At 47.1% G+C, this 24252-nt stretch overlaps 1 protein-coding gene and 1 long non-coding RNA gene across 6 annotated transcripts in view; one reads left to right on the top strand and one right to left on the bottom strand.

The window, feature by feature from the left end:
- The first annotated feature begins 13989 nt into the window (after window positions 1–13989).
- Window positions 13990–23344, top strand: LOC128402065 (uncharacterized). Its single transcript, XR_008327597.1, has 3 exons — window positions 13990–14050; window positions 14677–14753; window positions 23041–23344. It is a non-coding gene; the product is annotated as an uncharacterized LOC128402065 (long non-coding RNA).
- Window positions 20240–24252, bottom strand: part of SDK1 (sidekick cell adhesion molecule 1) — a 589097-nt gene continuing 585084 nt past the window's right edge. For all 5 annotated transcript variants that reach the window (XM_053365834.1, XM_053365835.1, XM_053365836.1 and 2 more), the window contains exon 46: window positions 20240–20895. In XM_053365834.1, coding sequence (XP_053221809.1) covers window positions 20623–20895 — 273 coding nt within the window. In that variant the 3' untranslated portion in view covers window positions 20240–20622. The remainder of the gene's footprint in view (window positions 20896–24252) is intronic.

Raw genomic sequence — 24252 nt, 5'->3', positions numbered from 1 at the left:
ATCCATCCCACAATAAGCACCCATCTGGAAGGCCCCTCCCTGCCGGCAACACTTTGCATCTTATGACAAGGACACTAGTCCTCATGAATTAATGTCATAATCAACGGTCCACAAGGTTCTGTAAGGTTCTTTCTTGAATCCTTGTATTCCAGGGCTAACATACATCTGAATTTTCCTGGACATTACCGGGATTTCAAAGGTGGAATCGACATCCAGGGGGAATTTTCAAAAGGCGGTGCTTTGTCCTGGATCTTAGGCAAGTCAACTGCAAGAAACCGTGTGTTTTCGTAACAACTTTAGGGTCTTTTTTAAAAAACAACAACAACAACCTCAACATTTTTTTGGGTTTCCTGGTTTTTACTTTTTGAAATATGGTAACCTTATTGTATTCCATCTTGATCACTGAGATTATCTACAGGGGCCTCGTCGGTCATTTCTCTGCTTGAAGGCAACAAGAAACAGAGCCTTTAGTGACATTGACCTAGTCCTGTGGAACTCCCTGCAACTGGAGATTCCCCAGGCACCTTCCATTCCAACCTTTAAACGCTGGTGGGAAACGTTCCTGTTCCATTAGGTTTATGCAAGTAGTTAAGAATACATATTTTCACATTAGTTACTGTAGTTGATTTCGGGTTTTAATGTTTAAAATATGGTTCCTATTGTATGCTTTTATACACAAATATTGTAACCTACTCTAATATTTTTACGAGTATATAAATATTTTTATAAATAAATGTTGAAAAAAGTCAACTTGGATCAGAGAGCCCTTCAAACTGAGGATGTCATCAGAAAGAGGAGTGCCTTCTGCAATGGAGGACACATGGCCACCGTATGTTCTTTGTCTGTGCATTTGTGAGTGTGTGTGTGTGTGCGCGCACAAGCATGCATGCTTGGAGGAGGAAGCTGATGTCTGTAGCTTTGCCGCACAACCCTTCCCAAGCTGGAATTTGAAAGCAAATTGATTTAAGGGGGGGACGGACGACTAAAGTGCTAGCAATTATTTTGTCATTTGAGGATAATAAGCCTGTGGAAATGCAAGATAACGCAAGAAAAAACGAGTGTGCTAACCAATTATTTTCTTAAAATATAAAATAGGAGGAGGAATAATCAATAATGTTAAAACTACGTGGCAGTCGTTTTAGGACGATTGCTGCTGTTTGTGTCAACCTGCTTCTCGAAAACAAGACAATCTCTTTGCTGGAGCTTCCCAGCTTGGTTTTTTCTTTCTTTCTTTCTATGAAGAGCCCCTCCCTTCAAGAACAGAATCCTGATTTTGCTCCAGATAGTAGGGGGATATTATGCTAAACCAGATTGCGGGAGTATTATATATATTTTCCACCAGGGAGGAGGGCTGTGCCACCCCCATTCCGCCGAGTTGTAGCAAGAATCCAGGGAGTCCCAAGGTCTGTACTCCTTCGGGACCTGAAAACACAGCAGAGACTGTTGTTGCTTTAATAAATATGATTTATTCACTTAATTACACATTCAGTCTGCATGGAGAGAGTCCAGATCTTACAGCACGATCCTTTCTAGAGGGGCTTGTCCCCCACAGCAGTGCAGCCCTGGAGTACAAGGCATCTCACTCTGCCAGCCTTCAGCCAGCTTGCCCAAGATGGATCCCAGTCTTCCTTCTTCGTCCTCCCAGAACACCTGACCAAAAAACTCCCCTTTCCTGTCACTTCAAACACACACTCCATCACCTTGGCAACATCTGTCTCCCCAGGCCAAAGGATTCTGCTGGTCTCCAATCTTCTCTTAAATGTCAAAATAATTGAAATCTTACCATTTATTAATTCATAGGGTTTACGGAGGACCCCCAAAATCTATAATAATATGTATCTATCTGTTGCCAAATACCTATTTGCAATATTAAGCCCCATCTGGAAGTACCCAGAGCCACAAGGCTGGGCTTGATTCAATCTGGAAAGGCAGCTCTTAACTGGTTTAGATGCAGAAATAGAATCAATCAATCAAAACAGAGACTGATGTGTCCTTCATGATGGAAATGTCAGCTTTGCTCTCCAGAAGCCTCTCTAGGAAGGCCTGTGGGATCTTGGGAGAGAAGGTAATGCTGAGATGGATAGACCAGTGATGGCGGCTAACAGATTGAGGTTGAATCCTGACAAAACAGAAGTACTGTTCTTGGGGGACAGGGGGTGGGCTGGTGTGGAGGACTCCCTGGTCCTGAATGGGGCAACTGTGCCCCTGAAGGACCAGGTGCGCAGCCTGGGAGTCATTTTGGACTCACAGCTGTTCATGGAGGAGCAGGTCAATTCTGTGCCCAGGGCAGCTGTCTTGCAGCTCCATCTGGTACACAGGTTGAGACCCTCCCTGCCCCCAGACTGTCTCACCAGAGTGGTGCATGCTCTGGTTATCTCCCGCTTGGACTACGGCCATGTGCTGTACGTGGGGCTACCTTTGAAGGTGACCCAGAAACTGCAACTAATCCAGAATGCGGCAGCTAGACTGGGGACTGGGAGTGGCTGCCGAGATCATATAACACCGGTCCTGAAAGACCCACAGTGGCTTCCAGTACATTTCTGAGCACAATTCAAAGTGTTGATGCTGACCTTGAAAGCCCTAAATGGCCGTGGTGCAGTATACCTGAAGGAGCATCTCCACCCCCATTGCTCAGCCCGGACACTGAGGTCCAGCTCCAAGGGCCTTCTGGCAGTTCCCTCACTGTGAGAAGCGAGGTTACAGGGAATCGGGCATCAGATGCCAAGGAAATAAAGAATTACACAACTTTTAAAAGACAGCCCTGTATTGGGATGTTTTTAATGCTTGATGTTTTATTATGTTTTCAGATATGCAGGAAGCCGCCTAGAGTGACTGGGGAAACCCAGTCAGATGGGTGGGGTATTAATAATAAAATTGTTGTTGTTGTTGTTGTTGTTGTTGTTGACGTAACTTCATATTAAGCCTAGAGCTGGAGTTGACAACATCTGCCTACTTTTCCTTTATAGAAGCTCTTCAGATACATTATTATACTTATGACTATGAAGATAGAAAATGAACGAAGTGTTGAGGCAGAATCAGGGCCAAGCATTTTCGAGTTCAAGCTGTCCTTGCTTGAGTTTATGATGTAATCATGAGTCAATGGCTTGAGGCAAGGAAGGGAGAGGCTGAACCCTGGAAGGGAATTTCCCTGCCTTGTTTGAGAAGAGTAAAGTGCAGTTTTTCTGCTCAGTGTGATCTTGTGACAGAGATGCTGGCTGAGGCAAGAGGAGTGAAAGTCTGGCATCTTCTTCTGGCTGTGGTACAGTATGTGCTGGGCTGGAAAACATCTCCAGAGAAAGAGGAAGCCAGCCTGGTCTTGTGGTTTGTCGACAAGGAAATCCTTCTCCATGCAATGCATAGTTAAACTATGGAACTCACTCCCACAGGAGGCAGGGATGACCAATCCACCAAAAGAGGATTGGACTGTTAAGATTTTACATAACCGATGCTGGCTAGTGTGATTAGTATAAATCACATGAGGTGTCTGAGAAGAGTGTGGGAACGGAAGACTGTCTTATCTCTTCCGTTTGAGAGTGTTATTGCACTGTACTTTCACTTTTGCTGTATGCTTTCTGTTTCTGCTTTTGAATTATGGTGCTGGAGGAGACTCTTGAGAGTCCCATGGACTGCAAGAAGATCAAACCTCTCCATTCTGAAGGAAATCAGCCCTGAGTGCTCACTGGAAGGACAGATCCTGAAGCTGAGGCTCTAATACTTTGGCCACCTCATGAGAAGAGAAGACTTCCTGGAAAAGACCCTGATGTTGGGAAAGATGGAGGGCACAAGGAGAAGGGGACGACAGAGGATGAGATGGTGGGACAGTGTTCTCAAACCTACCGGCATGAGTTTGACCAAACTGCGGGAGGCAGTGGAAGACAGGAGTGCCTGGCGTGCTCTGGTTCAGGGGGTCACAAAGAGTCGGACATGACTGAACGACTAAACAACAACAACAAATTCTGTTTCTGCCAGAGTTTGGAGGGCACAGACGTGATTATGGATTCTCTGTTTAGATCTACAGATGTCTCTATCTTCTTGCTGCATGATGCCAGAAGACTTGTGTGCACTTTTCATATGAGAAGTGTCACAGGGGGCACTCTGGAGTGAAGGGACATGCCATTCCACAGACGTGCCTACTGGGAGATGCTCGGAGGTACTGGGGGTCTGCCATCCCCCCAGGAGCATTTGCCAACATGGACAAGTTCATGGAGGAGAAGACTATCAATGTCTATGCTCTGCCTCCTGTAGTTGGAGGCAGCAGTGCTTCTGAATTTCAGTTGCTGGAGATTATGGGACGGGAGGGGGCTTTGCGAATGATTCCGGCTTGCTGGCTTCCCACAGGCCAGATGGGGTCCCTCAGCCTGATCCAACAGCCTCTTCTCATGTCCATAAGACTATCTCTGCCAAAGGCTGATTTAGTCCAGATGCCCCAATGGGAAACCTGCAAGCAGGACAGCACTCCTCTCCCCATTTGTGATCTCCAGAAAACAGTCATCTTTCCTCCCACATTGTGGCTAGTGGGCATGGATAGCTTTCTTCTCTATGGATTTGTCTAAGCCAGGCTTCTTCAACCTTGGCCCTCCAGATGTTTTTGGCCTACAACTCCCATGATCCTTAGCTAGCAGGACCAGTGGTCAGGGATGCTGGGAACTGTAGTCTTAGAACATCTGGAGGGTCGAGGAAGTCTGGTCTAAGCTACCTTCCAAGACATCCCTACACCTTGTTGGGATGAATTCCACCATCCCTTTTGTCTGTCTGGGGCCCCATGTATCATATCACTTTAAACAGTCATGGCTTCCCTCAAAGAATCCTGGGAATTGTGGTTTGTTAAAGGTGCCGAGAGTCTGAAGACCCCCCTAGTCCTCTTGCAGAGCCATGATTCCAAAATGGATTAACAATCAATCACTCTGGGAACTGCATCTCTGCAACAGGAAAAGGGGGTCACCTAAGAACACTTAATGCCCTTAACAAACTACAGTTCCCCTTTATTTTTGGGACAGGGGGAGCCAGTGTTGTTTAACGTGCTTTACTGAGTTGCTTCTCTCTGGACTTGTCCTTTTGAAGGGACTAGAGAGCCCTCTTGGCCTAAGTGTCCCCATAATGACGGCTTCTCCCCTAGTTAGATTAGGCCTGCAAATTACAAAAGACGTCCTGGCAATAAGGCGATGCCCAGGTCGAGGAAGTGTGAGTGATGGGTAGTGACCAAAGGACTCTGGGAACTGAGCCTGAGACTAACAGGAAGACTAACCTCAAGGTCTGTGCTTAATGTTATGTGTATGTAGCCCACAGCAATCATGACCACCTGCTCTACATGTGTAATAATGTACTGGGATTATATGAATAAGTGCTTTGTGCTCCTCACAATGGCACAGATTATTTTTTGGGTGCTAACCCAATCTATTGGCTTCTGCCATGGCTGAATTTGACTTTCCAGCTCGGTGTGTTCATTGGCTACATTCACCCCAACTCAAAGGGACATTTGTCCACAACAAAGTTGTGAAAGGAGTGCCTTTATCCCGGCCATTGCTCCCCAAATTCTATTACAGTGGTACCTCGGGTTACAGATGCTTCAGGTTACAGACGCTTCAGGTTACAGACTCCGCTAACCCAGAAATAGTACCTCAGGTTAAGAACTTTGTTTCAGGATGAGAACAGAAATTGTGCAGCAGTGGCAGCAGGAGCCCCCATTAGCTAAAGTGGTACCTCAGGTTAAGAACAGTTTCAGGTTAAGAACGGACCTCCAGAATGAATTAAGTTCTTAACCCGAGGTACCACTGTACCCTGAAATCTCCAGACTAGTATACATCTGGAAAAGTAGCATTTAGAAGTATTGACCCAGAATGAACTGTGGAAGCTCCTGTTAGGACAAGGTCAGTGGCTGCTTGCTGCTATATTCATTGTTTGCTGAGTGGAGCAGTGACTCGTGTGCAGGGACAGCGATGGACTGGGAATGGTTGATTTAGTGCCAAGTACATTGTAGAGACACAGTGGGAGCAATGAGGCTATTGCATCAATAAGGTAAGAAGTACAAACAGAAATAAAAGCCATTAAAGGATATTAATATTATTTAAGATAAGTTCAATGCACAAATATATTCTTGTTCTTTTGCACACATTTCCTAATGTTTACTAATTATTAGTTTGTTTGAACATGGTTATGGGAGAGATATGGAAGCCTTTGCCGATTTCAAAAGCATGCTCCTTCCTCACCGATCAGAGACAGAGATGATGAAGAATCTGTCTAATTAGTTTAAAGATTAACTTTGGTGCAATTTGCTGCTGTTTACCGTGCTTGTATGGTATGTGCGGGTTATGTTCCGGCCCTCCGCACAAGTCAGTGAAGTGCACATAAATGGGAAGCACCCTGGTTCACGAGAAGACCCACCCAAAGAAGACGTCCTCTTCAGGCTCCAGGGTGCTCTCCACTTTTGAGTTCGACTTCTGGGTCCCTGGCAAGGTAAAAAAAGGTAAAGGACCGCTGGATGGTTAAGTCCAGTCAAAGGCGACTATGGGGTTGCAGCGCTCATCTCACTTTCAGGCCGAGGGAGCCGGCGTTTGTCCACAGACAGCTTTACGGATCATGTGGCCAGCAGGACTAAACCGCTTCTAGCACAACGGGACATCATGACAGAAACCAGAGCGCATGGAAACGCCATTTACCTTCCCACTGGAGAGGTACCTATTCATCTACTTGCACTGGCGTGCTTTCGAACTGCTGGGTTGGCAGGAGCTGGGACAGAGTCAAGCAGATTCGAACCGCCGACCTTCCGATTGGCAAGCTCAAGAGGCTCAGTGGGTTAGGCCACAGCACCACCCGCATCCCTTGGGTCCCTGGCGCCACATCAGTGCATGGTTGTGTGCAGATAGATCACATGTATTGTAAATGGGGAGCCACCTGTATTGGCCTGGCCAACTCATACAGTTTCTCTAACTGGTATGTGAAGATGTCATGTCACAGCTGAAGTGGAATGGGCAACGTGAAAGTTATTATGTAATGAGTAGGATGTACAAAAAGCTGTGCGAAACCTGTGATCAGTGCAGCACCCATCCCTTCAGGGGACTGTCCTTTACTGCAGTGAAGTCCATAAAGAGGGGTACCGTCTTGCTTGGATATTGGGTGTGTTTTTAGTTCCCTACCTGGGCAAACCAAGGGAGTGATTTTGGCCACCCCGTGACACTTTGATCGTGGACCTACTGCTGGATCTGACAGTGGCGCCTGCTTCCCAGATCATTGCAGACTTCTGCTGTGGGGTGTGTGTGTGCAGGAACATAGGTGCCAGCTCCCTGGGGACCTGGGTGCCCAAGCACCCACAAAATTCCCCATGAGGGAGCTGGGCATGCACAAATTTTGGCTCCAGGGCCATGCACGGTGCATGGCACCCGCAGCCCTGGGCACCCATGGTCGTGGGGCCAAGCTGACACTCCTGGCGGAAATTGGCTGGTGTGATGAGTGGGGTCCACACTACTCCCCCTTGGCTCCCTCCATTGCAGCTCTCCCATTCCCCTCCCCTGCTGTTCACTCCAATACACCGTCCCTTCCTAAATCACTGCTTCACATTCCTCCATGGGAATGAATGGTAGCCATTGACCAGTGCAGGAGGCAAGGAGGGTACCCCTCTCACCCACCACGAGTGTGGCACCCCAATATGTTACTGGCCCCTCTCCAGCACGACAAGAGCTGGCTTCTTTTGTCCTGTGGGAGGTGTGCACAATGCAGCCCGCCTTTCAGAAAAAGCTTTGTGCCTTTGGGAGTTACTTTCTTCACTTAACAAAAAGGAGCATTGATTTATTTCCTCTCTCTCCCTCTGCTCATCTCGCCCACAGACTTGCGGACAACCTGCTTCTCTGCCATTTATACATCGCTAAAGCTCTGCCACAGCTGACCTTGGCTGGCGCAGCCTTCCCATCGATTTCAAGGCAGTGATGCTGATCTATACCAGCAGCCAGGGAGCGGGGCCTGCTTCTCTCTGGGCACGACTCATTTGCTTTGGAGGGTATGTGTGTATGTCTTCTGAGCTCAGGCTTCAATTTCTGGCTCTCTGGTTTCAGCAGGGGGATTTCGGTATTGCATGGAATCTACTCTTATCATGTAATGGATGTGAGAACTCTCAGGGAGGGGAGCTCAGAGGCAGCACAGTCCCTTTGCCTTGAAGAGTAAAGGTACCCCTGACAATTAGTCCAGTCGTGAACGACTCTAGGGTTGCGGTGCTCATCTCGCTTTACAGGCCGAGGGAGCCGGCGCCCGTCTGCTTTCGCAGACAGTATTTCCGGGTCATGTGGCCGAAGCCAGAGCAGCAAATGGAAACGCCGTGTACCTTCCTGCCAGAGCGGTACCTATTCATCTACTTGCACTGGTGTGCTTTCAAACTGCTAGGTTGGCAGGAGCTGGGACCAAGCAACAGGAGCTCACCCTGTCGCGGGGATTCGAACCACCGACCTTTCAATCGGCAAACCCAAGTGGCACAGTGGTTTAACCCACAGCGCCACGCATGTCCCTGCCTGCTTTGAGGAGTTGTTGTTGTTCAGTCCTTTAGTCGTGTCTGACTCTTCATGACCCCCTGGACCAGAACACGCTCAGGCACTCCTATCTTCTACTGCCTCCCACAGTTTGGTCAAACTCATGTTAGTAGCTTCGAGAACACTGTCCAACCATCTCGTCCTCTGTTGTCCCCTTCTCCTTGTGCCCTCCATCTTTCCCAACATCGGAGTCTTTTCCAGGGAGTCTTCTCTTCTCATGAGGTGGCCAAAGTATTGGAGCCTCAGCTTCAGGATCTGTCCTTCCAGTGAGCACTCAGGGCTGATTTCCTTTAGAATGGAGAGGTTGGATCTTCTTGCAGTCCATGGGACTCTCAAGAGTCTCCTCCAGCACCATAATTCAAAAGCATTCATTCTTCGGCGATCGGCCTTCTTTATGGTCCAGCTCTCACTTCCATACATCACTACTGGGAAAACCATAACTTTAACTATACGGGCCTTTGTCGGCAAGGTGATATCTCTGCTTTTTAAGATGCTGTCTAGGTTTGTCACTGCTTTTCTCCCAAGAAGCAGGCGTCTTTTAATTTCGTGGCTGCTGTCACCATCTGTAGTGATCATGGAGCCCAAGAAAGTAAAATCTCTCACTGCCTCCATTTCTTCCCCTTCTATTTGCCAGGAGGTGATGGGACCAGTGGCCATGATCTTAGTTTTTTTGAAGTTGAGCTTCAGACCATATTTTGCGCTCTCTTCTTTCACCCTCATTAAAAGGTTCTTTAATTCCTCCTCACTTTCTGCCATCAAGGTTGTGAAATCTGCATATCTGAGGTTGTTGATATTTCTTCCTTGAGGAGTGCCAACTGGCAACTCTCCTTTGAAAAAATTTCCATTAAGACCCTCATCTTGCCCCTTTTGCTTTCAGATGAGATATTCACGATGGCTTCGTGTCTGCAGGTCCAGAGGAAGTCAAAGGAGGAGACAGAAGCTGCAATCAGGATGCAACCTAAGAGGTATCAGTTTAAACTTTAAAGGCTAGCAAGGTTAAAGGTACAGGGATAGTCTAGGAACCTGACAATCCCTTGCTGTTTAAATCCCATGGAAACCCCTTTCTACAAGCTGTGTTGCACCCAACTTTCCAACAACATGCTCGCTTTATGACTAAATGTCCTGAAAAGGGCTAAGAGGTGTATTTGAAGAGGAGTGAAATAGCCTGGGATTCTTTCCTGTTACTTCTTTATTTTTTGTTCACTCAAGAATGCAGCTGGTAAGGCTTTCTGAGATGAAAGAAAGAAAGAAAGAAAGAAAGAAAGAAAGAAAGAAAGAGAGAGAGAGAGAGAATAGAAGCATCCAAAGACACATACAATTTCCAGGAAAAAAGCTCCCATTTTTATTGGAAGCAAAATCTGGGAGCTGAGCAGGGAAGAGGGGAAGGGTGGTTTCCATATAAAACAGCTGAAGCAAAATTTAACAATAGGTGGTAGAATAAAAACAGGCTGAATTTTCAGGAACTTCTCCATCTTTCCCCAGCCCAAAGCTAAAGCAAGGATTGCTTGACTGTGATATTGTTAAGGAAAGATTAATTTTTAAAAGTGGCAAGCTGTATCGGTTTTGTTCTCTAAGCTGACAGCAGGCAGGCATGTTGAAAGTTTAAACTGAGTGTTGAACAATACTGTTTTCTCATTTTTATCTCTTTCTTCTTTGCTACCTGAAAGCTAGTGCTGCAAGTGGAAAGCTGTTCCCTTGAGAGTTTTATTGGCGTTACAATATTACTCCTCTCTTAACCCATTTAACACTGTCATCCTATCTTGGGCCGGATGATTTAACTCACGTATGATTGCATTTATTAATCCAGAGCAGAGAGAGAAAGGTGTGTCCTAAGGTAGGCATGAAAAATCCCAAAACAGCATCCTCTTCTGGTGCTGCTCTTAAACCTCACACACAGGTACCTCTCTGCTCACTTTCAACCACAGGCCAGAGAATATGTGTTTGATATCTGAAGGTGAGAGCAGAGGTGGACTTTGGGCTTTGAAATTCCCAATTCCTGCCCCGGGAATTAGGGATTGTGTTCCATATTTGGTTTGGCTCAGTGGGGCTTTTGACCATCTCTGGGCCCGGGCTGTACTTGCCAAGTGCTGGGGTTGCCAGTGTTTGCAGACCTGCTCCCATCACCCCCTGTTTCCACATAAATCACACAAATCTTTCTATCCACCACAACCTCTTCCTCTGCTGCTGTAAACTGAGCAGGCTAAAAGCCCTCACCTTCAGCTAATGAACTGCCCGGCTGTGCCACCTGTCCAGAGCATGTAAATTGATGCAAATCTGCCCATTTCACACCATTTATCCCACCTTCCTGAAATCAGCCTGAAACAGTTTGAGAGAGGCTGGGAAATAACTGATAGCAGAATTTTCACACATCGCAATGTTAGGGCAGCCTGAAGGTCCGGAGGGAAGCAATGAGAGAGGCATCAACGGACTATTTCCAGGTAGGTGGGGGAAACCAATCTTGTTAGATCTTAATGTGAGACTTGCCAGAGGTGCCGGATTCGGCATTAACAGAAAGATAATCAGTTTCTTTTCTTCAGGTAAACAAGCCACCTGCCCTTTGGACAAATATTACCCACCCACCGCTGAGGCTTAGGACCAGTTTATATACTCAGCAGAATTAAGCTGTATGCTCTCTCCCCCTCCCCCCAATTTTACCTTTTCAGGCTCTGGGTGCAGGCAGATTGCCTGCTTACCATGGAAGTTTGGGTGCAACTCAGACAGGGGTGTACCTAGAGGTTGGCAAAACCGGCTGGGGGTGCAAAAATCACCCCAGAAATCTATCTCCAATTATCTGTGTAAGGTGCTGAGTTTAAATAAGAGCTGGGAGCTGAGTGTTAGGAGAAATGGCAAGTCAATTTGAAGGTAGTCTGCTGGAGACTATGGAGTGTGCAACATAAATGTGTGTGGCGATGGGATGCCGCTGTCACAGTGAGATTGAATGTAGGAGAAGCTCCCCACCCGTCTTGCACTCTGGACCAAAGGTGTGCATATTTTCACCTTTCCTGCTCGCCTTGCCCTCACCCTGGATGCTTTGAGTACTTCTGTAAAATGTAGTGATTTTGAATGTGGCTATTGTGGTAAAGAGACTTTTTCAGGGTGGCGGTGCCAATACAGCTCTTTGCCAAGGACACAAGGAACCCTAGGTATGTCCCTCAACTCAGCTTGCCAAAGTGGGGAGGTCTTCCATGGGTTAACAAGACAGATAGAGTTAGGGACCTCCAGATTCCCAGACTGCCCCTGTATCTTTTAACCTCTTGAGCTGACCTCTCTGTCTCTTTCGATGGGAAGACGGATATTCTCAGGTTGCATGCTGTTTTACAACTTCCTGCTCCTCTCACACGTCTCCCTGAGACCCCAAGATGAGAGGCCACGCTGGAACTCAAAACAGGATATTGCAAAGTTGAGAAACGGCGGCCAGAGTGGATGGAGCAGCTCACCTATGCAGAAAGGTTGCCACGTTTGGGACTTTATTGTTTAGAGAGAAGGCAAGTTTATGGCGTAGAGGAAATGGGTAGGGCAAGTTGTCCTCCCTCTCTCATTAACACTAGAACAAATCTGAACGTTGGACGATTCAGGACAGACGAAAGAAAGTCCTTTTTCAATGCAGCACATAGTTCTCCCACAGGAGGCTGCGATGGCTTTAAAAGAGGCTTGGAAAAAGTCATGGAGGGTTATTTAGGGCTAGTAGCCACAATAGCACGGGACGCGGGTGGTACCGTGGGTTAAACCACAGAGCCTAGGACTTGCTGATCAGAAGGTTGGCGGTTCGAATCCCCGTGATGGGGTGAGCTCCCGTTGCTCAGTCCCTGCTCCTGCCAACCTAGCAGTTTGAAAGCATGCCAAAGTGCAAGTAGATAAATAGGTACCGCTCCGGCGGGAAGGTCAACGGCGTTTCCGTGCGCTGCTCTGGTTCGCCAGAAGTGGCTTAGTCCTGCTGGCCACATGACCCAGAAAAATTGTCTGTGGACAAACGTCTGCTCTCTTGGCCAGTAAAGTGAGATGAGCGCCACAACCCCAGAGTCAGCCACGACTGGACCTAACGGTCAGGGGTCCCTTTACATTTTACTAGCCACAATGGCTCTGCTCTGCCTCTATGGTCTCAGACAGAAATGCTTCTGAACACCAGCTGCTGGAAACTACAGAACAGGAGAGTGCTCTTGTGCTTGGGTCCTCTTGCAGGTTTCTCACAGGGATATGGTTGGCCACTGTGAGAGCACTGTGAGATAGTCGACTAGTTTGGCTTGATCCAGCAGACACCTCTTACGTTCTGAATAGGCAGCAAGGATTCTGGCAATGCTGCCTGCAGGTGAACGACTGAAGCCAAGCAGCGCCCTCTGCTGCCTCGTCCTCCATCCTGCACCCAAGGCCCAGGGCTTTGCTGCTTGGCAACGCGGCAGAGGCATCAGATCAACAGACATCTCCCAGTGAAAATGCTCTGCGGTCCATGGGGAGAGTGAATGTGCGGAGCTTGGTGGAAATAGGTGACATGTCAGGAAGGTGAATATCATGGGAGGGCAACATTTGCGCTCGTAATAGGATAGCAAACGGTGCTTTTGATATGGTGTGTGGGAGAGAGAGAGAGGAAGCTGGTGCTGAACTTGCAGATGCAGATTCTTTAGCTGAATTTGAAGATTATGATTTAGGATGGAACTTTGCAGTGGGGCCTGGGCCCTGTCACTTCCAGATTTTGAGAGGCTCGTCATTCTTCTCTAATGAGAGGTATCTGGGGTGGAAGTTGTTTGGGGTAGAAGCGTGGGCTGGCAGGATGCCCTTTCCAGAGTCATGCCCTTGTGGCTCCAGAATGCAGCCAGTCTCTCCCTTTTATGAATAGAAGGCAAGTTCCTGTTGGCCAAAGCAGCAAGGAACCCATCCCACTGGCAGCCATCTCTGTGGCTGGCAAAATGATGCTGTTTTTGGCATCCGCCTGTGGAGAAAAGCCTCATAATAAGTTGTTGCAGAAGAGGGACTGTGAGCATCTTTACAGGAGGTGGGTTTCCAGGGCCAGGTGAAACTGACAAGCCCCCTTGTTATTTTCCCTATTGCCAGGAGGCGTGATGTTGCTAAACATAATGTCGTTGCATTTATAGCACTGAAATCTTCCTTTTCGCCTGCTGTTACATTTGCTGCTGCTTTGCTGTTTCAGGACGCTTGCTATTAAACTGGTCTTGCATTGCTGGTTTTGAGATTTCTCTCTGTCCCCTTTGTTGTAAGCCACCCGGAGCATAATCTGAGGAGAGGTTTTGTGGAAAGGCGGCATATAAATTTACTTGTTTTCATAAAATCTATCTGCCGCTTGGTGGTTAAAAAACAACAACAAAGCGGTTTACGAAAAGACCGAAGCACTAAAATCATCAGTAAAAAGAGTTAAGAACAAGTGTTTAAAACATTCATACAAAACTTGAAATCAGTAAAAAGAAATTTAAAAACACAGGCTTGTCTAACCAAAGATGTTTTTAGCAGGTGCTGGAAAGAGCCCAGTGAAGGCAGCTGCCTGATGGCAATAGACAGCGGATTAAATGGTGATGGAGAAGGTGGGGGTGAAAAGGAGCTATTTTGCTTGTGGGAATCAGAGCAGTCATGGAGGCATTCAGGCAACTTCCACTTCTGCCTGATTCCTGCTCTGTTGGTTGCCAGACTGCCAACCCATGGGTAGGCAAACTAAGGCCTGGGGGGCCGGATCTGGCCCAATCGCCTTCTAAATCCGGCCCACGGACGGTCCGGGAATCAGTGTGTTTTTACATAAGTAGAATGTGTCCTTTTATTTAAAATGCATCTCTGGGTTATTTGTGGGGCATAGGAATTCGTTCATTTCCCCCCAAAATATAGTCCAGCCCCCCACAAGGTCTGAGGGACAGTGGACTGGCCCCCTGCTGAAAAAGTGTGCTGACCCTGATTCTAACCTATCTGCTTAGCCTTCCTGAACAAGGTCAGATGGCCTGCTGGGGAAAGCAATGGATGGCCATAATCTTGGGCACACCTGCCTTGCACAAACTCTGCCTTGTCCACAGATGATGCCTGGTGTGAGGACAATCTGTTCCCTCAGGCAGGTGCCCCCCCCAATCTCATGCTGTTCAGGGAACTCCCTTTCATTCATACTATATAGGAACCGAAGCCCCTCTCTTTCCTAACCCAAGAACAATACTTGCCTTGTCTTTAAATGAAGCACCTGATCTTTTTTCTCTCATGGGTGAACAAGCATCAGGTGCCACCATGGCTTTGCCTCCAGTGCAGTTATTCAAGGTAAGAAAGCTCTGTTCCCCTTTGCACCTGCTCTCTCCTTGTCTTCTGCTGCTCTTACTGAAGAAAAAACTGGGGAGGGGAGAAAGGAACCCCCAATAAAACCAGCAGTGCTGCTTCTGCTTAGATTTGTTTCGACAAGGGTGCCATGGACCAGCTGAAGTCTGGTATTTGGGCAAGCCTCAGGTCTTTTGAGCCACCTCCTCCTAACTGAGCACATGCCTTGGCAGAAACTAGATAGAATTATAGAACTATAAATTTGCAAGGGACTCCAAAGGTCATCTCGTCCAACCCCCTGCAATGCGGAAATTTCAACTAAAACATCCACGGCAGATGGCCACCCAACCTCTGCTTAAAAACCTCTAATGAAGGAGAGCCCACAACCATCTACTGTTGAACAGCTCTTACTGTCAGAAAGTTCTTCCTGATATTTAGTCAGAATCTCCTTCCTTGTAACTTGAATCCATTGATTCGGGTCCTACCTCTGGAGCAGGAGAAAACAAGCTTGCTCCATCTTCCATGTCACAACCCATCAGATACTTCAAGAGGGCTCTCATATCCCCGCTCAGTCTTCTTTTTTCCAGGCTAAACACACCCAACTCTCTCAACCATTCCTCATAAGGCTTGGTTCCCAGGTCTTTGATAATTTTGGTTCCTCTTCTGTGCACATGTTTCAGCTTCTCAGTAAAGGTAAAGGTAAAGGACCCCTGACCATTAGGTCCAGTTGTGGATGACTCTGGGGTTGCGGCGCTCATCTTGCTTTACTTGCCGAGGGAGCCGGCATACAGCTTCCGGGTCATGTGGCCAGCAGGACTAAGCCGCTTCTGGCGAACCAGAGCAGCGCACAGAAACACTGTTTATCTTCCCACTGGAGTGGCACCTATTTATCTATTTGAACTTTGACATACTTTCAAACTGCTAGGTTGGCAGGAGCAGGGACTGAGCAACAGGAGCTCACCCCGTCGTGGGGATTCGAACCGCTGACCTTCTGATCAGCAAGTCCTAGGCTCTGTGGTTTAACCCACAGCGCCACCCACGTCCCTCAGCTTCTCACTAGCCTTCTCAAACTGGGATACTCAGAGCTGGACACAGGACTGCAGGTGGGGTCTGACCAAGGCAGAGTAGAGTGGTACTATTGATTTGGACACTTTATCTCTGTTGATGCAGCTGAGGGTTATATTAGCTATTTTTGCTCCAGCATCACACGGTTGCCTCATGTTAACTCATGGTGATGTGTTTGCAGCCGATCAACAAGGGTGTCTGACTCCCAGTTACCACAGCAGCAACAGCCCCCACCCTCTAAGTTGGGCTGCTGAAATAAGAGATACCAGGAGTGCTCAGTTCTGGTAACTTGTGGGAGAACCATGTAAGAAGATGTGCTCAGAGGCACCTTCAGTATCGAATCAAGGGAGAGGCAATACCTGCCTGACTCCCACTCTGAAAGAAGAAACCAAACCTGCTCTGCTCAAGCTGCAAGTGGGCTGCACAATCGTCCCTTGATTCAATACAAGTTTTTGTTGGGTTCGTTGTTCTCTCCGTTGAAAGAGCGGGTCAGAGAGGGAAGCTGGTGATTTTATAAGTAGCGGGAAATTTCTTGAGTGTTCTAAAAATGGTGGGAGGGGAAGGCAAATCTGGACGAGCTGAAAGGCAAAAATAACAGGCTATTTGTGCATCCTGGCCTCTCTAGATGAAAGGTTGCGGAAACATTTTAAAAGGATATGTTCTCAACAAGATTATGATTCCCAAAGCTTTTAGCTATACAGGAAAGCTTTCTTGCTAGACCTAGCAATTTATGGCACATCTATGGTAAATAGCAAAAAAAGGAGAGAGAAACCCCCCAAACCCCAACCCTCTCATGATTAATCCCATTTTTATAGCCACTGTGGGGGCTGCATAGGGGAGCCCAGCCTTGTCAAGCCCCTAATACATGATAATGAAGGGAGGGAGGTATAATTTAATTCCTGTGTCTTGAGGATATCCAATTCTGTGCTTTTCAATTGCCCTCCCCTCTCTGGACTCAATTGTAACTAAATAAACACAGCCAATAAAAACACAATTACAGAGATGGATGTGGATTGGGAGAACAGAAATTACTCTGTTAGTGTCAACGAGTCTTATAAGAATCACCCCTGATGTCTCCCATTTGAAAGGCCAATGGATGGGCAAGGAGGGAATGGCTTTCTGGATTTCCTCTTCTTCTTGTAAGTCTCTTTCCATGATAAATTCTTGTTTCGGGGGCTAGGGTGGCTGTCTAAGACCATCCCCTCAAATGCATTAAGAAGCCGGGGGGGGTGGAGCTTTCTGAAAGCCAGACTCCTTTCAGAGAAGATCTCCTTTCAGAGAATCATCCCTCAGAAGGCCTAATTTATTTTACCTGATTCTCATATTGTGTTTTTACACTGTAGTAACCAGCCCTGGGGCTTCACAGTAAAGGGCAGGTGAGACATCGAACAAACAATAATAGGTGAGAAGACAAGTGGAACCTGCAAAAAAAGTTGCAGTGTGGCGTGTGCCAGCCAGCCATGCCCTCCGGCACAATACTCCATTCCGTTCCCTCTCTGAATTGTCAGTCAGCATTCTTTTGCAACTGAGCACATTCGCTCCTCACTGGGCTATTTTTAGGATTCCCTTTAGGGGTCCCCCCCTCTAGTTCTTTCTCCCCTGAGTCTGCTAACCCCTCCCTCTTCAGTATTGCTGATGGCGTTTCCACTATGGCACTCACACCTGAGTGGAAGAAGACAGAATGAAAGCAGTCGGTTGTTCAGCCTTGCTAACTAAATGGGACTCAGCTGCAGTATACTTCTAACTCTGGAGACAAGGGTCAAAGAACAAGACATGACCTGTCTTCCCAGTGCATAAGGCTGGCTATATGAAAGAGACAGGTTGGTGCACTAGATGAGCCTTGGTCTGATCCATGAAAGGCAATTCTTATTTTTACAGGTTGCAGGAAAAGTTCAACACACTGGTCCCGTTTAGTAGAAGAGACCCAACAATGTTCTATCAGCCAGTCAACACCACCAAACCATTGCAATTCTTGGATTTCATGGGGAAATGCACTGCATAATTTCTATTAATATGCACGATTTCTATTAATATATAAAATCACCTATATCCAGGTTTGTGTTATACCCCAAAGACACAAAATGGAAGCAAGCATAATCATTTAAAGCAAGACTCTGGAGACTCGTTGAAGTGCAGAGAACAATCATGGCAACACTCTTGGTTCTTTCCATATTTCATATCATTCCATCTGGCCCCCTTTATTATATGAACACAACCCTGGAAGCTACGAGGAAGGGAGCCCCCTCTCTGTAGCACTTTGTACCTGTGACACAGAGGAGTTCCCTGGAAATGTGAACAGTGACCTCAGCTTCAAAGGCCTGGAGGAGCAGGAGCAGGTGGTGTTGCTGGGAATCTAACTCTCATGTTGACCTAAACAATTGGACTTGCTGTCAAAGATGTGCAGTTGCAACGCATTCAGAGAAAATAAAATGTTGAGGTTCATAATTCAAACAAGAGGTTTCATGCACAGGCCTTGTGAGGTGAAACTCAAGTTCTGAAACCTAGAAATGGAAGCAGTAGGGAACTCAAGGCCATTCGCCCATTGACCATTTCAGCTCCGGAAATTTCGATTTTGTGCATCATTTCCCTCCCTTTTGCTTCAGCAGAAAACAAACCCAAGATCAGCACATAGAGTGACCTTGCTTGTTCTTACAGTGCAATGGACAGGATCAAAGAGGCCTCTCTCCAGGAGGTGCCAAGGGACCCTTCAGGAGGTTCAATGCGGCAACTTCGCAGTCTGTGTAACTGCGGTGAAAGCAACACACCGCCTGCCACTCTGATTTCACTTAAATACAAGTTTGGCTTGATCCAGAGATTTAAAAAACAGAGGCGGAAGCAGTCCAGATATGCAAACGCAGCTTTGGCATAACCTGCCCTGCCCTGGCTGGACACAAATGGGAATGACTCATGAGACTGGCAGGACAAACGCAACACAACAGCTACCCGCCTCCTTAGCTTGGGAACAAAGAGCAAACAAGAGCTTCAAGGCTGGAAGCCCCGAGAGGAGGACCACAGGCAAAGATGAAGGCCAGCTTTTAGGGCTGAGCCCTTGTTCTGGGGGGCAGGGACCCGGGGAAGCAGCAATTCTAAAGATGCTGTTTGTGTGCAAGCAGCCCTTTCTGTTCCAGGGCAGTCGTCACCAGTGCCTCTCTTTCAGATATGCAGCAATGAACATAATGTGCTTTGGCATAAAAGAGCCAGTGGCTTCCCGTGTGGGTCAAAGACGGGGCAGCCTGCAACAAGGGGAAGAACAAAGCCGCCTTTCGCACGGGAGGGGCTCTCTTGGCTGCAGACCACAGAGGCAGCAGTGCAGGGAGGGAATGGGCAGGAGGCAATTGGTAACGCTGTGGTTCCTGAACCCACCGGAGCTCCACTCCTCAAGGTCTCATGGCTGCTTGTCTTGCACGCTCAGCTGAATCATTACAAAAAGGCACCAAAGAAACCCTCACCCAGTAGAGTCTGATGTGTCTTTGTATTTTTTTAAAAAAAAATCATTAAAAATATACATTTTATAAAAAAATCAAATAAATCTGGTGTTAACAACATGTACCCCCCCTCTTTTTTTTTTTTTTACAAAGCTGCAGAACAGCATCCCAGCAACTGAGGGAGGGGTCGGTTGGTTTCCTTTATATGGAAAGACGCTTTTTAAAGAAATGACAGAAGTGTTGTCCAACTAGCGTGTTCTCCCCACGAGTTCACAAATGCTGCATTCATTTCACAGACCCTCTTCTTCTTGCTGGCAGTTTTTCCTTTTCTTTCAGATTTACAAAGGACATTGGCACATGCAATCAACAAAGGAGGACCCAGACCCACAATAAGCGCAAAACGGACACCTTGTCAGGCCTTTCCCCCCAGCTGTTTCACCTAATGCAGCACAGATGTTATTGGACCACAACTCCCATCTGCCCCAGGCAGAGGGGTGGAAACTGTAGTCCAAAACATCTGGATGGCACCAAGATTGGGGGGGAGGCTGACCTGACGCTTTTTTGGTGCTTGTCAGCTGACATGTCTGACAGAAACCCTGGAGAGGGGAATATCTTTAGGAGCACAACAAGCTCAACTGGAACAGAATAGAAACGAAGGCGAGAGAGAAGGTTGATCACAAAACCACCAGGAGTGAACCTTGCAGGCATACAGGAAAGACATGACATTGAGACTAAGTGATTCGGCTGGTGCTTCTAAGGCAGAAGCAGCAAAGAGTGTCTGTGTGTGTGTGAGAGAGAAACCATTCTTAAAAGTCCCCCCAACCTCCTAATTCACCCAGATAACAGGAGAAGGGAAGAGTGTTCAGAAGGCAGGATGGTTTCGGCTTCAAATTACATCGCGATGGGGCCACCAAGTTTCCACAAGAACAGAATTCATCTCCTTGGCTTGAGAAAGGAAAGTGGGGGAAAGAGAGGAACACATCGCAAGCTGCTTCCAAAAGCAGCGTTACAAAAGCATTTTTGTTTATTATCAATTAAAAAATCCCCTTAAATCATATTCCAAAGTGGTTAAAATTGCCATCAATTGTGTGTGATGGGGTTTCTTTAAGAAGGAGGAGGAGGGGAAAAGAAAAATCAAAGCAAGTTCATCTAGGTCAGCTCCATGTCTTAAAGAGTTGATTGTCTTGGGAGGGGAAAAATAGAAGAAGACATTCACATGTACATCCATTCTACCCTGATAAGAGAATTTTTTTTTTTACCCACAGTTCACTGCACCTGCCACGCATACAGTCATCCGGTTGGGTTGGCGGTTGCCCCAAACTCAGCTGGCGGCTGAGTTGGCGTGGCTGATTTCCCCTCCTTTCCCTTCTCCCCCCCCCCAAGTGTTAGACGAAGGAGGAGAAGCCGGTGACTGGAGTCCGTGAGCCTGGCGCAGGCTGTCCCGTCGGGGTGTACACCCCTCCTGAGCTCTGTGTCGTGATGACAGTCTGGAAGTAAGGCTCGGCCTCGCTTGCCACACACTCCTCATACCGGTATGGCGCCGGGTGCTTTGTGGTCTTTGGCTGGCGCTTCCACGAGTTGTAGTACGTGGGGTCGCTCATGTAGTGGTTGACAAAGGAGTGCTTGGGCAACTCGTCCTCGTAGTCTGAGTCTGTCGCCTGCAGGTTTCAAGAGAGAAAAGGTCTGTTAGTGTCAGAGACCAGACTGAGGATTACAGCTCCAAAGAGGAATGGTGGGAACCTTCCCCTCTTCCTGCTCCTGACCAGGATCCTGAAGCTGCCCAGGAACAGTGGAGCAGCATAGATTTAGAGAAATGGTTTGCAGAGGGGCATAGTTCGGAAAACAACAGCTGGGCAGAGCCAAGTGGGGAACAGCTAGAAGAAGCAGAACAGGAAGAGAGAGATATATAACGGACTCCCCTTCGCTTGATAGTGTCCAGCCTCTCTCTCCAAAGGGAAGGAGAGCTGATAAGGTTGCTACGCAGAAGGTTCAGTGGTTGTGAGATCAGGTTGCAAGAAGGGGGAAGTGACGAAGATAACTTGGGGAGGGGGAGTAGGAGGAAAGTATGGTACCTTTATTCAAAGAATGGCTGTGTTGTTTTTTTGCTCTGATCATTAAACATTCTTAAACTGGTAAGGGACTCTAATTGCTTTGTTCTGCTGATGCACGGACAAGGGGGGGCGGGGTGGGAGGAAGCTGTTTCTCCGAAGCCTGACAGACAGTGACGGATGCTATTTTCACCCACTGGTCCATTGAGCAATATATGGTGGGAATGCACACTTGTGCAATTATTTTGGAAAACGGTCTTGTTACGGGACAGGCAATGCAACCTCATCCAAGACTGGCTATAGTCGATCTGATTATAGGTGACCCTAAGAGATTATTTCTCTTCAACATTTTGCTTCCATGCCCTTCCAATTTGCTTGCCTGGCCCAGATTTATTATATCATGCCCCATGCAATGACTGCTGGCCCCTTTCCTTTATTGGATAAAATTCATCTGCTTCCTTGTTGTTGCTGATGTAGAACATTTTCCCCATGCACAGTTTTTTTGTTTTGTTCTTTACTTGAGTACAACACAATTTAAATAAAAATATACTATGCCATACTTTCAAATAAACAAAAAGCCTCCCCTCCATACCAGCTCAATCAGGGTTTAGCTTCTCTTGTGCAGAGGATTCTGGCCTGTGGCTTAGATCTGCTGGCTGCCCACCCTACCCAATTAACAGCCCCCAAACCCACCGGGAGGAGGGAGGCACCTCAACCATCTTCAATTTATGGCAAGGCCAGTTCTGACCCTGGCTCAGGGCGATTGCTATTTATCTGTCGGGAGAAATTCAAAGGTCCAAGGATTTCATTTATTATCTTTAAATGCAACATTCTGTATTTTAGCTGTTTCTTAAAATGCATTTGAGAACCCTAAACCTTGCAGGATACAGTTTGAAATGCATAAAATCAATTCACACTTTGCAGCTGCCCGTATAATGAGAAATTCCATGTCCTGTTTTTCAGCAGTGGATTTAGGTAAGAAGCTGCATGTTATCCATGTGAATTTTTTTTTGGGGGGGGGGGGGTAAGACACGGGGGGTGGGGATTGAATGGAACAAGGTAGGGGAAATCCAGAGTGAGAGCAGGTATGCAAACTGCACATTTGGAAAGGCACGCTGGCTAATTAGGAAAGGTAATGAAGAAAAGTATTTGACCATCCAAAATACGAAGTCTATTGAAAAAAGCTCCACAATATTTTACATGTGTTAACACAAAATGATGATACTGATAACAATAATCAGTATAGTCAAGAGATTATTAATCTAGTACCTATTTGAGCATAAGCCTTAATCGTGGAACTGGTCAAAAATACGAGGCAGGTGCTATTTACCAAAATGACATTGTGGGTGCAAAATGGGGATTTTGCTTAACAGTGATTCCAAAGAACATTCCAGCAAATTGCAAGGACAGTCAGTCACATGCACCAGATGGAGATCATTGTCATTTTTCGAGGTGCCTTAACTTGTGGGGGCTTCCCATCTTGAGGATGTACAAATAACTTCAGAAATGAAGGATGTTGACATAAGTGAGCAGTTGTGGCCTTTGAATTGTCCCATGGCATGGGGAATGCGTTCTCGAATTCCCTCTTGAAATCAGCCTTTAAGATTCCAAGCTCTCCAAAATTAAAAACCACTAGAAGAGGGAGATGGTCTCAAACACCACCTTATGTTGTCAAGGACAGACTAATGCTCCTAGGGCGAAGATCACACCTAAAAAGCTACCTATCATTAACCCCTTGCCTTTTCTCCTCTTTAGACAGGCTCTCCTCTCTCTACCCTGTTGACCTTCTGATATACGAAGACAATGACTCCGTGGGAACACACATCCTCCCCCAGTGTGTCAAAAAGACCTCAGGAAAACCATCACATCCTGCTATGCTCCATCAGAAATAACCTTCCATTATTAGGAGGCATATAAATAAGGAGAATTATTTATGTATGTTATTTTTATATTGCCCAACAACCAGGGCCTCTGGGAGGCTTACAAGGTAATAAGGAATCCAGCCAAGCAGAAACAAAATGAAATGAGAGGGGTCAATTTCCTTCTCCCCTTCCATCTTTACATAATGTTGCATGCCACCTCCATCTCTGAGTGGTATTGTTTTACCAGGGTTTGGCTTCCTTGGCATGAAGGACAACAGAGACTGTGGTGTCTTTGTGATATACAGTTTATTTACACATATCTACAACCTGAGCTTAATTCGGACCCCAAGAGCATCTTCCTCCCCCCCCCCCAGCTACAGCCTTGGATTCCACCAGAGCTCAAGCATGGCTCTGTCTCCCAGCTGCCCAACCTGCTTCCAGCTCACACACCCCTGGACTCTGGCTTTTGTCTTTCTAACTAACAGACAGTTGAAGGAGGGGCCCATCCATTTGTCCTCTGGCACAGAGCCACTCCCTTTGTTACCTTGATGACCCAGACTTAAGGGGACCATTACCAAGGAACTTGTCCGGCCATTCTAGCAATTGAATCCCTCTTGGATTCAGGAACTGGAAGGGACTCATGCCTTCAGCCTACTCCCACCTCCCAAACTCTCAGGAATAGGAAGCTGCCTTAGACCGAGTCAGACCCTTGGTCCATCTAGTTCAGTATTGTCTACACTGACTGGCAGCGGCTCTCCAGGAGTCTCTCCCCTGCTAGCTGGAGATGCTGAGGGCCTTCTGCTTGCGAGGCAGAGCCTGTACAGCTGAGCTGCACATGGGGTCTGCACACCCTCCTTTCAAAATGCACGCTGGGATGCTTTAGAGAAAGGCAAAATATAATGCGTAAAATGGACCCGAGCAAGCAAGCAAGCAAGCAAGCAAGCAAGCAAGCAAGCAAGCAGATAGATAGATAGATGATAGATAGATAGATAGATAGATAGATAGATAGATAGATAGATAGACAGATAGATAGATAGACAGACAGACTTCTCTGGACACGGCATGGCAGAAGACCAGCTGAGTGACCTGTCCACCTGCAGACACT

Source organism: Podarcis raffonei, chromosome 14 (genome assembly GCF_027172205.1).
Source record: "Podarcis raffonei isolate rPodRaf1 chromosome 14, rPodRaf1.pri, whole genome shotgun sequence".
In the NCBI taxonomy this organism is placed as follows: domain Eukaryota; kingdom Metazoa; phylum Chordata; class Lepidosauria; order Squamata; family Lacertidae; genus Podarcis; species Podarcis raffonei.
The sequence above is the reverse complement of the archived record's forward strand: the minus strand, read 5'-3'. Positions and strand labels throughout refer to the sequence as shown.